Source organism: Puccinia triticina, chromosome 15A (genome assembly GCF_026914185.1).
Source record: "Puccinia triticina chromosome 15A, complete sequence".
Taxonomy (NCBI): Eukaryota; Fungi; Basidiomycota; class Pucciniomycetes; order Pucciniales; family Pucciniaceae; genus Puccinia; species Puccinia triticina.
This window is the reverse complement of record NC_070572.1, coordinates 4,325,422-4,342,381: the sequence shown is the minus strand read 5'-3', so window position 1 is coordinate 4,342,381 and position 16,960 is coordinate 4,325,422. Positions and strand designations below refer to the sequence as shown.

The 16,960-nt window shown below is 47.9% G+C and overlaps 3 protein-coding genes across 3 annotated transcripts; 2 read left to right on the top strand and 1 right to left on the bottom strand.

Annotated features, from left to right (window-relative positions):
- Nucleotides 1–2,249: 2,249 nt before the first annotated feature.
- Nucleotides 2,250–5,412, top strand: PtA15_15A438 (uncharacterized protein; the record flags this gene model as incomplete). The annotated part of the gene is made up of 2 exons (XM_053163643.1): nt 2,250–2,344; nt 5,325–5,412. 2 exons carry the CDS (start codon nt 2,250–2,252, stop codon nt 5,410–5,412), a joined length of 183 nt encoding a protein of 60 aa, XP_053027598.1.
- Nucleotides 5,413–8,956: 3,544 nt separating this feature from the next.
- PtA15_15A437 (uncharacterized protein) lies at nt 8,957–11,944 on the bottom strand (the record flags this gene model as incomplete). Its single annotated transcript, XM_053163642.1, has 5 exons — nt 8,957–9,341; nt 9,387–10,371; nt 10,451–11,647; nt 11,712–11,810; nt 11,881–11,944. The coding sequence occupies 5 exons, from the start codon at nt 11,942–11,944 to the stop codon at nt 8,957–8,959; spliced, it is 2,730 nt and encodes a 909-aa protein (XP_053027597.1).
- A 1,281-nt stretch (nt 11,945–13,225) lies between these two features.
- Nucleotides 13,226–14,795, top strand: PtA15_15A436 (uncharacterized protein; the record flags this gene model as incomplete). Its single annotated transcript, XM_053163641.1, has 5 exons — nt 13,226–13,415; nt 13,485–13,645; nt 13,717–13,990; nt 14,102–14,675; nt 14,765–14,795. 5 exons carry the CDS (start codon nt 13,226–13,228, stop codon nt 14,793–14,795), a joined length of 1,230 nt encoding a protein of 409 aa, XP_053027596.1.
- Nucleotides 14,796–16,960: the final 2,165 nt, after the last annotated feature.

Below are 16,960 nucleotides of genomic sequence, written 5' to 3'. Positions count from 1 at the left end.
CACTGGGCAGTTTCTGGCGAAAAAATGAGGCTAAAAATAACTACTAAGGGTCTTACCAGGCTGGAAACAGGCTATCAAGCACATGTTAAAGGCGGGTAAAATATAATAGTGTAAATAAGCATGAGGAATCTCCTTTTGGGCGGAGAAAGAGCCCTTTTTATAGCCTAGGCAGGCCTCCAGGGGCGCCCAGGGGACATGGGGACACTTGTGGGCGCCTTCTGAGGCAAATTAGCTGCGCAGGAAGGCGCTGATGGTCGTGGAACCTTAGGGCTTGGATACAAGGGTTTCCAAGGAGCAATTACAGAGGTTCTGCGTGATTTTATACCATCTTTACCACATCATAGGGGCTGGTTGGAGGGTTGTGTGGCGCTTATTTCCGTGGAAATGTGCCACAGAATGTACTAGAACTGGATTCTGTGGAGTTGTAAATGTGTAATCAGTGCTTAATACATTTTCTGGAGGCGCTCGTTGAATGCTCCAGTTCATTTTACCCCATCTACATATTTACTACATGTGTAGGTCATGTGGAGTGAGGCGTAGGAGGAAGCTAGGGCGTCTTCTGAGCTCTCCTGCACATGCTACACGTGTTCTTCTAGACCAGGACCAGGGTTGAAGTGTTTATATTAAATTGTGTGGCTTTTACATCTTATCTAACTGCTAATTACATGTGTATAGTACATATAACACATGTAATATTCCTATTGGGGTGTATTCTGGCCCATTCTTCTTTACTGGTAACCTAAGCGCTTTGGTTGCGGGATAGTTCATACATTAGGAGGTTTCAAACATGGTACAGGTCCTGTTTCAGGAACCCCCAATCCACAAAATCAGGGAACCTGCAACACACCCACCCAATTTTTACCCAAAAAAAAACAGACTAATTTGAAAATTCATTTTGCAGGAACTTTGTTTTCCTGAATTGTGGTTCCTGAACTGGGACCTGCACCACGTTTGAAACCCCCTATTATGCATATGAGTCATGCATATGAGTCCACCAGGCGCGGGGGCTTGAGCTCCAGGCAACAGAGCACATGGGCTTGGGTGTGTCACGCAACAAATAAAGCCATCTTCTAAACTATACACAACACCTCAGTTTTGTCACTGAAACTGGGGTAAAAGCATATGTACATATGTATATAAGCATGCAGGTGCATTCACACGGGATGTGGTGCACCTGTTAAACTTTGAAGTCAAGCAATAACAATTAAGAGTACCTTGAAGTGAGGTACCCTAGGTTAAATTAGGCTTAGATTCAGAATATGGAATAATATTCCAGGTTTTATATGTGTAAGTATGAGCATTAGCAGTAACAATTAGGGTTATCAAATTTGAAAACATAACAACATATCATATTGTGGCATACTGCCATAAATACCTTTTTTGAAGAGAACTGTTTGACAGCTTTTGACAGTCCCTGCAAAAAAGGTTTTCTATGTCATCATGGCATATGCCGGTATGTCTCAACTTTGAGAACCCTAAATGTCTCTTTCTCATGTAATTATATTTCATGTTTGCTTTTGATATTATGTCACAGTGGCTCTGAAATAGTAGCCAGCTGACATTATCCATGGCATTGGAACTGACAAGGAATTCCTTGGTAAGCCCTTTGGTTCCACAAAACACAGTCCTGCCCTGGAGGGGAGGGGGGGCATTTTAAAAATTATTCACCCCATAAAATAATCTACCAATACTTCTCATAGAACCTGTTTACCATGTGGAAGCCAAGGAATGGCATCCAATCTGCAGGCAGACCTGGCAAAGCTACTTTGAAATGAAATGAATTTTTCATCTCTGGCACTTGATAACCTGAAACACTTGAAATCCATTCAATTTCTGCATTGTGACTCACTGTGGGCCAGATGACCCCTCCCCCCACAGAAATACTAACAGTAGAGTTAGTGTGGTGTAGTGTAGCGGAACTTTGCTACATTTTTGCATAGAATAGCACAATCCCGCTGGCTCTGTGCTAACAATACACTCACAGGCCACAAAAAGGTTCCTGCTGTGCTGTGCTGGGCTAAAGTGAGTTATAGGAGCTTTTTGCCCCATTTTGCAACAAAAGCGCTGTAGCAGAGCGTTGCCACACTAAAAGCGCGCTAACACTAAATATCTATAGGTCTGCGGCGAGGTTTGCTAGCCTATATTATCACTACATGAACCTGCAGCCAAGCAGCCCAGCCTACCACCCAATAGACCTGAGAAGCTCTTCTTTCTGTATCCTCAGGTGCACTTTTCAATTCATCCCTGGGATGCTGTTGCACCAATACCATCCCAGAGACTCACCAGCCATCAAAACAGACTACAATTTACTCTTTGGTAGGTTCTCATCTGAAAATGACTGTGGGTGCACTTGTCAACCTACGTGATGCCAAGGATATTATCCTTCTAGCTACACGTGGTGCAAAGCTAAATATTAGAGTTATAAAACTCTAAGACAAGGTTATAAGGGATAATTCCGACGTAATTGTTGGGAATTATGGCGTAAGAATAGGGCAATTTGGGCCAATTTAGACGTAATAAAATTGATATAATTAATTTTAAGAGGGGCCTGATAAATCAGGGGTGTTTAATCCCTCTAGAATGAAGAACTGGGGCCTGTAAACAGGGGTGTTTCAAATCCCAGAAAGAAATGGCGGAAAATCTCAAGAGAAGGGGCTTAAACTTACTAGTATAAGACCCTAGATTCACTTGAGGTTCTTCAGGCGTGAAGTTGGGCAGTTGGAGGCGCTCAGAGGAGGTAAACTTGAGGGCAGGGTGGTTACTGGACAGCTTCAGGGCGGAAATTGGGGCTAAAAATCACGAAAGTAGGTATTTTACCGGGCAAATCACAGGCTAATGAGGCTGTTGAGGGCGGGTAAAATTCTAATGGGTAATGTAAAGCTGGGGAATCTCCTTTTGGGCGGAGAAAGGGCCCTTTTAATAGCCTAGGCAGGCCTCCAGGGGCGCCCAGGGGACATGGGGACACTTGTGGGCGCATTCTGAGGCAATTTGGTTGCGCTAGAAGGCGCTGTGGGTCGTGGAACCTTGGGGCTTGGATACAAGGGTTTCCAAGGACCATTTACAGAGGTTCTGCGGGATTTTACACATGCCTTACACGTCATGGGGGCTGGTTTGGGGGTTCTGTGACGCTCATTTCTGTGGAAATGGGCCACAGAAGGTACTAGAACTGGCTTCTGTGCACTTGTACACGTGCAAGCAGTGCTTCATATATGTTCTGGAGGCGCTTATTAAGTTCTCCAGTTCATTTGACCCCTTCTACATATTTACTACAGTTGTAATTTACACGTAGTGAGGCTTGGGAGAAGCTGGGGCGCTTTCTAGTGTCTCCTTTGCACGTTGCAAGAGCCTTTTTCCATCTAGACTGTTTTTACATTGGATGACATGGTAATTACATCTTGTTTGGTGATTAATTACATGTGTACAAGACATATAACACATGTAATATTGCTATTGGGGCGTATTCTGGCCTATTCTTACTTACTGGTAACCTGAGCGCTTTGGTTGCGGGAGGACCCAGGAAACCCCCTGTAAATGACCGTAACAAAAATGTATGAATTTTTTGGCAAAAACCCAAAATGGTAGGCACAAAAATGGTATGAATGGGCTTTTTTGGCCTCATTGGTAAGCACTTCAAGTGTATGAAATTTTTCTTGGGTACAAGAGGGTAGTAACTAAGATGTATGAAATTCCTGAGAGTGCACCAGAAAAACCTGTAGCCCTCCCCCCCTCAGCAGCACAGCTTGGCTTATTTTTGTTACCCCAGTGCCCCACCTTGGCAGCACACCCCAGGTTGTTTTTTTTTTGCACCCCCCCCCCCCCCCCCCCCCCCTCGGCAGGAATGGTAGGCATGGAAAATGTATGAAAATTTGGGAAATCCTCAAAGCGTACGCACAAAACGTGTATGAATGAGGTCAAAAAATGTATGAATTTTGTCAAAATTCTGGATTTTAGGTTACGGTCATTTATAAGGGGTTTCCTGGGTCCTGTTGCGGGCTAGTTTATGCATTATGCATATATGTACACTATGAGTGCGGGCTTGAGCTCTAGGCAACAGAGCACGCGGGCTTGGGTGCGCCACGCAACAAATAAAGCCATCTTTTAAACTATACACAACCCCTCAGTTACGTCACTGTAAATGGGTGAAAACATATGTACTTATATATATATATGCATACAAGTGCATCCACGCAGGGCGTGATGCACTTGCGTAAACTTTGAAGTTAGTTTACACAAGGAAGGGGTAATAATTAAGGGTGCGTGTAAGTGAGGTACCCTAGGTTATTTTACCCGTAGAATAAGAATCTTCTATAACATTTTACTTATTAATTACATAAAGCTGAGTAATCAATTATTTATATATGTTTTTAATGTTTTTGCGTAGTTTTACATATGTAGGAGTAATAATGTCTCTTTCATATGTAACACTACTTTTTATGGTTTTATTTGTATTATTTCTATGTCACGGTGGCTCTGCCATAGTAGCCAGCTGACAGCACTTGGGAAAAAGCTTTCAGTATTGTCCCAGGGAGGGACACCCTGACCCAAATGCACCCATTGTGTATCAGTGCAAATATGTAGCTGGAAAAGTTCCAAATGCTCCAGGGTATACCACCCTGGAATTCATTTGTCTGAGCCTGTGTGCTGTATCTATTTCCCTTGTTGAAGCCTTTCTTGCTGAAACAATACATGAACTCTTACTCCATGAAATAAATCTGCATTCAATTTGTCTGGGACTGAATGGAGCTAGGCATGGTTCATGTTGGCAAAATCCACTGTTGATTTTGTCTGCTCATGGACCCTTCAGTAGGGTTTATGCATGATAAATTGCTTCCAAGTGGAGCTTCCCACCAGAACCTTGTAGCTTTCTCAGGATAAGTGATGGTTTTGATGACTGATTTTGAAATCAGCCTCAAGTGAACCCCCCTAGTAGTTTCAGCAGGAAGCCTTCTCTGCTGGATCAAGCTTGAAAATACTTACCCTCAGGGTATCTTATGCTGTACAACATGTGTGTGAAATGTGGAAGGGTGGTCTCATCGGAATCTATCGGAATCCAAGCCCGGAAGAGCACGCTCATTGACCCCATATCCTTGGCCATAGCGACTCTGACAGTACACCGGTGTGTGTCTATGGGGAGAAAAGGTTCGAGGTAATCATTCTGAGACGGGTCAACAGCAATGGCGGAGCGGTGATACGGTCCAGATGAACTCATTTCAAGTGGACAACAGCCCTCTTTCAGAAACTCTGAGATTGTAGGGTAAATGGGCCCATAGATGCTCCTTATCCCTGAATCTTCTTTGCTGACACCTCAAATTCATCCGCCTCAGTATTTTGCCATCTGAAAATGCCAAAAAACTACTATTACTACTACTTCTTAGCTCTCTCATTCGCGGCGGGGCTTCTTCGACCAGCTAGCGCCACGCCTATGAGTATTATGGAGCTAGGTATAAGGACCAAAGCTAATCCATCTCCAGCGACAAGAGATTTGCGGTACTCGGGTCAAATTCGCCCATTCCAATCAAGCACAGAAACAGGAATGCAATCAAAGAAAAGCAAAATTGGCCCGATAGATAGCGGCGAAGTTAATAGGAAGCCCGAGGATTACCGAAGTGCCGTAGCCCAGGACCAGAATTATGCAGGTAAAAAGTGGTTTCATATAACAAACCAGCAATTCAGGCTGTACTATCGTTTCTCGTCTCCTCTCCAATACACAATTGATTCATGATTAGCTGAAGGGAAATAAATGCTTCCCTTTTTGTGATTCTTCACATCTGACTGCGTTCAGTGAAGAGTTCCGTCGCCGAGAGCAACAACCAACTGTGTGGGGCTATCCACGACCCGCCACGATTCCAAAGAGCAACGAGCTTACAGCCTTCTAGTGCGCCATCCAAAATACCCCTGCAATCAGGAAGCTGGGCGCGAAAGAAAGGCCAAACTGGCCGGGTAGGATTCGGCGAGACTAATAAACCGCGGCCTGTGAATTTCCAACGAAACCTGGCCGGCCTAGAACATGATCATGATGCAGGTAAAAATAGGTTTCCTATTTCAACTCAGAAGTGCTGGCCGTATTTTCTTGGCTGTTTTCACAGATGATTTGTATGACTTGCTGAAATGCTTCCCTTGATGTCCTCGAAATCTGAACGGTGTACGTGAAAACGCCTGAAACCACCAACACCATCAAAGATTTTACACACAAATATCACCAGGAGGTATCAGAGGAGTTCCAGCCTCAATGGAACACCAAAAGCTGGGCAATTCCAACTTCCAGACAACCTCAAGATATACCAATGAAGCAGAGCTCCTTGGTAGGGAGTGAACTGCTGGACTCTGAAAAAGGAAAGTTTTTCATCTTCTCCAAGATAAAGAAGATAATCTTACCTGGCCTAGAATGGTTTACTCATATAGGCCTGGCCCTTGGGAATGTCCATCCAAATGATGTCCATCAAAGCAATTTGGAAAACCAAAATTATGGCCTTGGTCCACAGGATCCATCTTATCCCAGTAAGTGTCAAAGAGAGAAAATTTAAATCATAGGATTTTTTCCTGCTGATTTTAATTTTTTTTTTCTCATCTGGTAAAACAGTCCATTTTAACAAGGAAACCAAAAAATATAAAAATGGTATGGCACAAGGAACTTCAGCCAATGTAGATGTGAAAAAGCTTGTGCAAGGAGATCAACCCAATCAAAGCTTTGGAGCCTCAATTCAAAACTTGAAGCAACATATTCAAGCTGAAAAACATGTCCAAAAATCAAAGATCTTGCCATTTGAAGAAGTTCAAGAAGCAGCTGAATATGCACTCTCATTATTTAAAGAAGAAGTCAAAAACCTTCATCATGGCAGTGGAATGAGATCAAACAAGATGAAAGAATCATTTATGTATTTGATCAGCTCAGTGTTCCTCTTCAACACCAAAATCTTGAAAGAGTGTGGAATTGACCCCAGAGCAATCAAAGCCTCTAATTCTCAAATAACTAACTACATCTTACATCTCCTCTTTCCTAACAAGTTCAAAGACTCAAAGAGCCTGAGAATCTCCAGAATGTTGCCTGAGATATTTCTTGCTTGCAGCCTTAAATTGGACAGATTCTTTCTTCATCCCTCCATAGATTCCAGTGTTGTGGATCCCACACTGGAAATCCTGCAGTCTTGGTATATATCTGAATATCCCCAAATGTTTGTTTTATCCAAAAAAGAATATCTGGAAGATTTAATCAGACTTTGAATTCAGATTCAAAAACAATTGCATATAATTAAGAAATGGATCTATCATGCTCTATCATGCTTTAATCAAACCACATCTCTGCTGATCCTTTTCTCAATCACTAGTACTAATATTTTTTTTGTCAAGATGAAACAAACCCCCATTTGATTCTAAATCCAAATTGGTTTGTCTGAAGATTTTTGTTTTGTGTGTGTTTTGTTGTCTTTCTCAGTTTACTACTCTTTAAATCAGTTGTACTCCTTCAACAACTGAAATTGATGTTTACTTCAAGATTCTCTAGCTCATATTAATCTCAATATCCTTCCTCATACTCAGACTTTCTTTTTTTTCAGCAATGAGTTCTCTACTGTGTACCCACCCAAGTCTGATCCTCAACTTGAACTAGCAGGTCAAACCAATATGTTGCCTTACCCTAATGTCAACACTGCAGTGCTGGGCCTTCCATATATCATCATGCCAGCCTTAGCAGAGTCTAACCAGACATCTAGAATGTCTTTGTGCTTAATGCCTCAGCAAGAGCTTGTTTTACTCTGTACCACAACAGCCTAGCAATAAAACTGGAGACAGTATACAGGCTTCTACCAGCATCCCATTCCCATGTGTATATGTATCTCCTACCAAGCACATGGTAGATTTGTACATACATACACATTACCATGCCTGATCAGCATCCATTGGATGACTTGCCATTGGATTGGGGAGTCTCCAATTTACACACCCAAAATCATTACTAGGATATAAAGGGTCATCCAGACTCATCCAGAGCTCTCTGAATGCCAACGGCCATTGGAGCAGTTCCTGTTGGCTAGAAGGCTTAATCCAGAGGGACAGGCTAAACTTTACCAGCTGATGAAAGTTGATTGAGCTCAAGTTTTGACCAGCAAACAAGGTTGAGCAGGCCCCTCTAAACCAAGCCATTTAGGCAATGGGAAGTCCTCCCTTTTCGCCTGGCTAAAAGCATAAACTAACTAGGGGTTGTTGACTGGGATGTGGACCACCCTCGTGGGCACCCCAGATAGAGCCTCACTACACGAGGACCATGCCCAGCCATTGATATGAAGTAGCAACCTGCCCCTGCTCAATGCACCCTATCCATCTCCACCAACCATCTCGAAGACGCAGCGCCTCCCTGCTCTCAAGAACGCACAGCAATTAATCGCTCTTTCAGGTTCAGTCCTCGTTTTCTGTTCTTGACCCCCACCACCAAACGTAAAAAAAGACATAAATAACTGAGCGTCACAAACAAACAAGATAAAAAAAAGAAACTAAATGTGTAACAGTATAATTGAACATAAATAGTCAGGGTTTTTTTGGGGGGTTTTTTTTGGGGGGGACGGTTGGTGGATGACGATGATGACGATGATGGTGGAGATGACGAAGAGTGGGATGATAGTGATAATGATAACGGGGGAGGAAGATTGTAGCGATGGATCAGAGACGACGGATCGGGAGCGAGAGATTAGAGACGAGCGACGAAGAAGAAGCGATTAAGATTAAGCGATAAGCCAGAGTTTTTTTTTTTTTCGTAGACTGGTGATACAAATACAGATCTCGCACACATACACACACACAAGCACATCACACATCACACGAACAAATACACAATCAGCAGAACGGAAGGCAAGATCATCAGGCGAGCCACACATGGAAGGATAAATAGGGTGAAGAAGAAGCATTAAAACCCGGCTCAACATCGATGGAAAAGAAACGAAAGATTGGACGAGGAAGAAGAAGATTACCATCCGGTGCGATGAAAGCCCTTAGAGAAGTTACGATACTCTTTATTATTATTGGTGAGGCTTGCGAGATGAGTTTTCTTGAACTGAGGATTGGTCGTCGTCGTGGTAGCAGGATTTGTAGAAGTAGTGTTTGGATTCGGACCCGCGTCGGGGCCGACAACGGTGGCAGTACTAGACGTGTCCGTAGTCGACGTGGCCGCATGGCGGCTACAATGCGGCAGTGTTTTCGAGGAGGAGGGGGCAGGAGGAAGGGGCGCGGGGTCAGCATGAGTAGCAGGGTCGAGTCTCGCGGGGAGGACGCCGAGGGCGAGGGCCTGGATCTGGCGTTCCCAGAGCAAGTTCCTCCGCACGCTCTCAGTCATCTCGTTCGCGAGCATGTTTCTGCGCGTGGTGCGAGGCGAGAGGGGCTGGGCGAGGGGTTCGGGCCTGGCGGCTTGGGTGGAGATGCCGGCGAGGGGATGGAGAGCGATGGGCTCGGTGTGGGTGCCGGTGCGGCGGGCCAGCCGGCGCTCCTGCTCCGCTCGACCGCCCTTCCCCACCCGGCCCTCTTCGACCTCCTCCGACTCTGACTCCTCCTCCGACTCCTCATCCTCCGAGTCGTCCGAGTACTCGACGTTCGCCGGCTTGCCCGCCAGCCGGGACGGGTGTCTCTGGTGGGCCGGATGCGGCAGGCTCCGAGGCGGCGGCTGTGTGGCAGTGGTCGTGGTGGTCGTGGTGGTCGGCCCGGCGGTGGGCGCGGCGCTGTTCCGTCGAGTCGGCGGCCGGTGGCGCAACGAGGAGTGGCCCGAGATGCTCGAGGGCGACCGCTCGATCATCACGGGGGGGTCTTGCCCGGCAAGCACCGGCACGGCGACCGAGGACTTGGACTTGATCAGCGAGCAGGGCCGGGCAATCGGCCCGACGATCGACGCCCGGCTGTGTTGTTGTCCCTCAGTATCCCCCGGCGGCTTCCGCGAGGACGACGAGCCCGCCCGACGAAGCTCGATCGCAGACTGGTTCCGTAACGGGCCCCCGATGGGCTCCCCCGGCTGGCGGGCTCCTCCCGACGAGGAGGAGGTGGGATGGTGCTGGAGATGGTTGAGCTCGGGATGGAAGAGCATCGAGAGACCGGCGCGGCGGATCGGCGCTGGCTGGTCCTCCGTTCCATCGTGGGATCGGTTGCGTTGGACGAAATGCTTCTTGGCAAACAGCTGCCGGTGATACTCTTCCTGCTTCCGTTTCTTCTCGAGCTCTTGCTCTAGTGCTCGTGATTCGTTCTCCTTGGTCTCATCGTCCGAATACTCGGATCCCCATTCATCCGAATCCGAGCCTTCTTCTTCCTCTTCGACTGTCGCTTGGATCGTCTTTTTGTCTTGTTTCTCAGCTGAGCCGAGCTCAGCTGATGGGGGTGTGGTGGTTCGAGTGAAACCCTCTGAAAAAAAGAAAAAAAAAAATGCAATTGGTTAATGTGGAAAAGAGAGAGAGAGAGAGAGAGAGATGGATATACTAACGGGCTATTTGAGTGACGGGGGGGAAGGATGTAGGGGAGAAAGGCTTATTACTGTCATCATCTGGCTCGTACTCTTTGATGAAGAACTTGGCCTTCTTCTTTGGGGCGGCGGTGGAGGAGGTGTTGATGGGCGGGAGGGTGGGAGGCTGGATGAGTTTTGCCTTGTTTTTGAGGCCGACGGACATGGTCGTCGGGAGTGGTGCGCCGTTCTGAGAGGGGGTTGGGGGCGGGGCGTCGGGCATGAAGGCGGAGGAGCGTGCGGTTGTGTGGGAGGAGGCTAGTGAGTCTGGGATGCCACCCGGCTGGTCGGCAGTAGTGACATGGAAGGGTGCTGAGACTTGCGAGTTGTTAGGGGTCTCGGGTATGATCGGCGAGAGGAGGCTTGGGAGGCTGGCCGAGGAGCTATAGCCGGCGCTCAGGGTCGTTTGTGAGTCGGGGTCGTGGGGGGATTTGGACTGCTGCTGATGAGTGGTCTGGCTGGCTGGGTTGGCGGGCAGGCTTGGCTGGAGTGGCTTGGCGAAGTCTTGGGAGTGTTCGGGGGAGGATGCGGGGGAGGCTGAGTAGTAGTCGTTGGCGTTGTGGTGTGCGTGTTGGGGTTGTTGTTGTTCGGTTGTTGATGCTAGTGGCAGTTTGCTGGGTTGGGTGAGACGGGGGCTGGCTGAGCGGGATGTGGATTGGTGGGAGGAGTGGCCCCGGGGTGCGGATGGCGGGCGGCGCTTGTGTTTGAAGCCGGCGGTTGAGGTGGCCCGTCGCTGGAGGGTGTTTGGGTGCCTGGTGGCTGAGGGCAGTTTCCTCGGCTGGTTCTCTGGGGCTGCCTGGATGGAGGGGGAGGTGGCGATGCTCTTGAGGGCGAGGCTGCTGGAGGTGGTTGAGCCGCTGCTGAGTCGCTGGGCCATGGCTGGTCGCTGGTCGAAGTAGTGCTGCTCCTGCTCCTGCTCGTGCTCGTGGTCGTGGTCGTGTGCGTGCTGGAGGGGGTAGGGGGAGAGCAGGAGGTGGTGTGGCTGTGGGTGGGCTGGGCTGATGAGCTGGGACGGCAGGCTGATGGGGCTGGTGGGTGCGGTGATTGCGGGCGAGGCTGTGGGCGGGGTGGGTGCGATGCTGATGATGCGCGGGGGCAGCTGGAGGGTTCTGCTGGCTGGCCTGGTGGTCAGTGGGCTGGGCTGGATGATGGCGTGGATGAGGGTGGTCGTGGTGGTTTCTGCGTTTGGGATGTGGTCAGCAGGGGCAGGACTGCTGGCTGGGGGGAGTGGGGGCGGCTCAACTGTGGCTGGGCTGGCTGCTGAGTTCTCGCTGCCAGAGTCTCCAGCTGAGGTTTTCGAGTCGATGGCCATCCTCGATGATGGGCTTCGCCTTGGAGAATCCTATATGAAAATATCAAAAACAGAACATCAGCAGCTACTCCGCATGGTCGTTTGCTACCCAGCCACTCACCCAGCCAGAGTGTGCCCAGTCCGAGGTTGGTGAGCTTCAGCTTGACTTCCACTTGGCCACTCATCCTCTGCGTTTCTTGGTGGTTGCAGAGAAAAAATAAAAAATAAAAAGAAAAAGAAAAAACCATCCCCCCATCGGAAACTCAACCAGCAACCTGTCACAGCACAGCACGTTCACAGATCAAACACAGCCCCAGCACAAACACCTCCAAACTCGGCTTATCTTCTGCATCAATACGCCCAATACACACATTCACAATCCCATCGAGTGCAGGCCATCCACACTCCGCTTCATCTGACCTTCTCCTCAACCCTCGATCAACTTCCCATCCCCAGCTGCAACCTATTCACCACCTCATGGCCTGTGCCTGCGTCTGTCCATTCTTGACGTCTCCATGGCCCACGGCAAACAAACGCTAAACCCTTCTGCCTTGGGTCTGGCTGGCGGCCGGTGCCGTATAAAATGGTGCCGTACACAGTGCCAGGGTACGCCCTCCGCCGTGAACTACATATACCCTCCTGGAGTCGGAACGGCCTCTGGCCTGGCCGTCCCGCTTGGTAGCTGGACCGGGCTGAATGCCATCCTCAACCCGTACAGTGTGATGCAGGACGGTTGGGAGGGGGGAAGACGGCTTCAGTACCTACTCCATGGCCCGGCGCCCGTAGCTTGGCCGCATGTGTGTCGTTGCCGGTGAGCTCTCATCCAAGCCAGTGAGTGGGAAGGGATACATAGCCCGTGCTCATGAGGCGCGCCGTGTGCGTCCGGGGTGTGTAGATGACCACGGGAATAGGCAGGTCAATCCCAATCAGCTCAAGCCTATTTGTAGCAGCAGCGCGATTGGAACCTGCCTGCCACTGCCAGGTACATCTGCACCAGCAGCACAGAAAGGCCCTAAAACCATCTGCGGTGTGGGATGCGACGCACGCAATGATGCATGAGATGACGAGCGCGACCCGAATGGCGAAAGGGCGAATGCCTACAGTGCGACCTGCAGGTGCATATACTTCTAGAAAGGCTCCATCTGATGATACCTTGCCTGTTCTGCATCTTGGGTAATTGTGTTCTAGGTAGGTGTGTCCCACCCGAAGACACAGCTTCCACTCAGATTGCCTCTTGATCACTAAAAAAGTGTTCATCAATCACCAAAAAATTCCAACCTCTGCATTCTGATCACTCACATAGATCAAAGGGCCCCTTCTCCTTTTTTTTTCATAACTGCTGCACGCCTCCACGTAGTTTTGAGAATTGCAGCTCGCGGCTCGCCGAACAACCTAATTCATCTGCTTGATTCAGCGTCTATCCCCTTGGCACCGTTTCCACTCGATGATTAGTTTATTTTGGAGCTATGGCACAACCTAACCCTCTCCCATTACGAAAGAGGAGCTCCTCTCCAATTGATCCGGACATGTGGGTTGAAGTTGAACTGACCCCGGAGCCATTATCTGACGAGGTTTCAGCGGCGACGATGCCGAGTGCGGAGGACGTGTCGAATTGTGATCCGAAGTCATTTTGTCGTGGCTTCAATGCACACTATGGTCAGTCAGTTGAGCGGGCACAGAACCTCCCAACAAGCCATGGTCATCACTGACTCCTTGGTTCTACAGGCCCGGGCGAAATCCCTCTTCCACGTCTAGAGGAAGCACGCCGGCCCATGTCGAGCATTTCTTCCCTTCCCATCGCGTTGCCACAGGAGCCATCTCACAATGCGCTAGCTGAGAGCATCACTATCGACAAAAGTAAAGAAACCGGTGGAGCTCACGGTCAAGTTGGTCGATTCCGTCAATTCGTTCAATAAGATTAGAACTGCCTGACTGATTTCAGGTTTACTACAAACAGTGTCCCGAGCCGTTCTTTTCTGCTTCCGTTGGCCGCGAGTCTTCCCGGTCTCCTTCATCGTCACACCCGTGGACCGCAAGATGTGAGATAGATGGGCTCAGCTTGTCCCCCTCCGCCCCGGAGTCTTTATCCTACGGCTGTCCGTTTCCACCCACCGATGGATTTTCTCCCTACTCCCGCCTTGGCCAAACTGGGATCGACCCAGAAGCATCACCGAAATCCGCTGACGAAACCAACCGTGACAACTTCTCCCTGCTATTCGTGCCACCAATGCGTCAGTCTAGTGGCCCGCAAGAAGAGATTGGCCGCCTGATCGAGCCACCCACAGACCTACGATTCCCAGCGGGTTCAGCTGCTGCTTCTTGTACTATTCCGATCAATACAGCAGACAAGTGCGCTCGGTCTTCGGCTTTGTCTATCCCACCGTTTACGACGAGGTGTGTTCAGCCGACAGGCTTGCTGGGCCATCCCGGGGCGGGCGCCAAACCGAAAAAACCCGCTTTTGAACTCGCTCATAGCGCCCATGGAAAAGCCTCGCTTTCACCCGAAAACTGGAAGAACCAGGGTGTCTTCTGCGATGAGAACATCGAGTGTCCCCCTCGACCACTGAGAAACGGCACGATGCGGAAGACACGACCAAGACGTAGAACTTTCGCAACTGAGCCTCTGACGAAGACCAAATCAAACGGCACCAGACGCAGACGCTCAGCCCTACCACCTTCTCATGAGTCCGATGATACCTCCGGAGGCTCTGAGGATACTCCAAGAACATGCTCGGGTGCAGCGGAGTACAAGACGCCCGATGGTAAATTTGTTTGCCGTCGCATCTGTACAGACACCCGAGTGGTGTGCGGAAAGAAGTTCCAGAAATCGGAACGTCTGCACAGACATTGGTCCACCCACGAATATTGCAAGCCTTATCAGTGTCAAATCTGTGAAAGATGCTTCGGCAGAATTGAGTGCGTCAATTGGATTAATGCTACCAACATCTGAAATGGATATATAAATATCAAGTGAAAGGCTTATGTCTTTTTTTTGTTAATCCCAGCAACTTCATGCAGCACATCAAAACTCACTGAAATCCTCATGGAGGGAGCGCTAAACTCCTCAAAGCCAAATTATAAGTACTACAGAACGCCGAGGAAAAAAAAGATGCAAAAGATAGAGCAGGAGCTAAATGTTCACTTCAGCAGAGCAACCAAGCGCAGAAAGGTTCAACAACTCCATTAAACATATATTGTAGCACATCCAGCATTTCGAAAATTTTACACCTATCCCCTCAACCATTCATCCCTTGTCAAATGATCTACGTTCTGTATCCAACCCTACCACACAGTAATCCTATCATACCTGAGGCAGTAATCTACAGCCTCTGGATGCTTCTCACGTTTCAAATTAGGACCAGTTGTATTTTCACATCCTGCTCTTGTTATTTTTCCTTTGAAAGCAGTAGGTACCAGAAGTGTTTTGGTCTATTTTTCTTTTCCTAGATTCCAAAAAGACTCCCAAGCAGATTATAACAGGTATTTCCGACTTGAGTTTTGATAAATGCTGTTAATAACTGAGTGCAAGGAGTTGATTTTGAGAGGTTGACCTGAAAGAGAAAGACAATGGGCTAAGGTTACCTTTGAAATACTGGGTTTTCTCAACCATTGATTGGGTCATTTACATTACATCCTTCTATAAATTTCCGTCCTTCCTTTGACCTTACTGTGATATTTTGGGTTGCTTAACCTTATTCTACTCGTTACTATTAGCGTTTTATCTTTACTAGGCTTTCAAGGCGGCTTCACCGCCGCTCATCTTAGACTGGGTGTAAGATTAAACAATACAGTTCAGCCCAAACTTTGATATGCTTGACTGTAGGGCTTAGTATTTTTAATCTTGCATACTTTTGCAATGTCTCTGTGATAAACCTGCACCCTAAACTTGACTGGAAGTTGACAACAAAGGCAAACAACTTTCTGGGAACCAAAATTCTAAACTGACAGAAAGAGTACTCCCAATGGTGGGCAAGCATTGTCAGCCACAGAGTACATGTCACAGTACCTTACACATACCAAGTACCTGCAATAGTTCACATTATATATAGTACATTCCTTTTACACCTTTATTACATATGTATATCATTAGATACAAGCTTAAGAATGCCCTCTTGTTATACATTACTTTACAGATAACCATATTTAGATACAGTTACCATAATGTACTGTTGTTATAAGAGTTAAGTTACGTGCAAACAGTAAGATTACAATACATTGTATATTACTGTACACGTGAAATACCTCAAGACAGGTATCACTCATTTATCCCCCTGTTACGCCTCAGTCCCTAGTTACATAGCATATTGGTTATGATATAAATACATAAACAATACATGATGTAATCCAATTCAAAGAGCACTGAATGGAATCACTGATTGGTTATGATCAGCTAGTGTACACAGCTACTGATCTAGGATCAGTACTAATCATTAGACTGCCCTGATCATTTCCAATGTTGATCCTCATGAGGATCTGCTTCCTTTGAGCGCTTCCAGTTCCCCCCTGGTCCTGAAGCGCCTCCCAGCGCCTCATATCCCCTCCTGCTTTTTTCCCCTCTATATAAACACGCCCCCCAGGACTGTTTATCCCTCAGAATATTATTACAGCAAGGTTTAGCACATACATAGTCAAACAGTGCCTTCATTCTCACCCATCTCTCAATTCAGGAATAACATCAACTCTTGATTACCCTTACCTTTCTGTAGGTAAAATCACAAACCCAAGTTGAGTTATTCCTTGGATGCCTATTAACACCCTGTGTTGATCTGGATGCACCTTAATTGAGCAAGCCTCTCAGTCAAGATTACTGATAGAGTGAAACCTTTTACAGATCTTACCACAAACCCATTGGCCCATCCTTGGCATCTTACACTATCATCTTGCTAGTAACAACCCTCTCAGACACGGTTAGTTACCTACAGGCTGACAAGCATGCTAACCTCAGCATTATTGTGGCATAAAATAGAGATGGCCTCTTGCACCCGGGTACCCGCCTGAAATTTTGCAAAATCTCAACACCCGCACCCGCACCCGGCACCCACCGGCGTGTGCTCGGCGGGTATACCGGGTACCTGCTGGCGGGTGCCGCGTGCAGGGGCGGGTACCCGCTCTGATATACTCACTGCCGGTGAGAAATCCCTCCCAGTCAGCAATACATACACTCGCTGACTGGGAGGGATTACCACAGTCAGCAAGCTCAT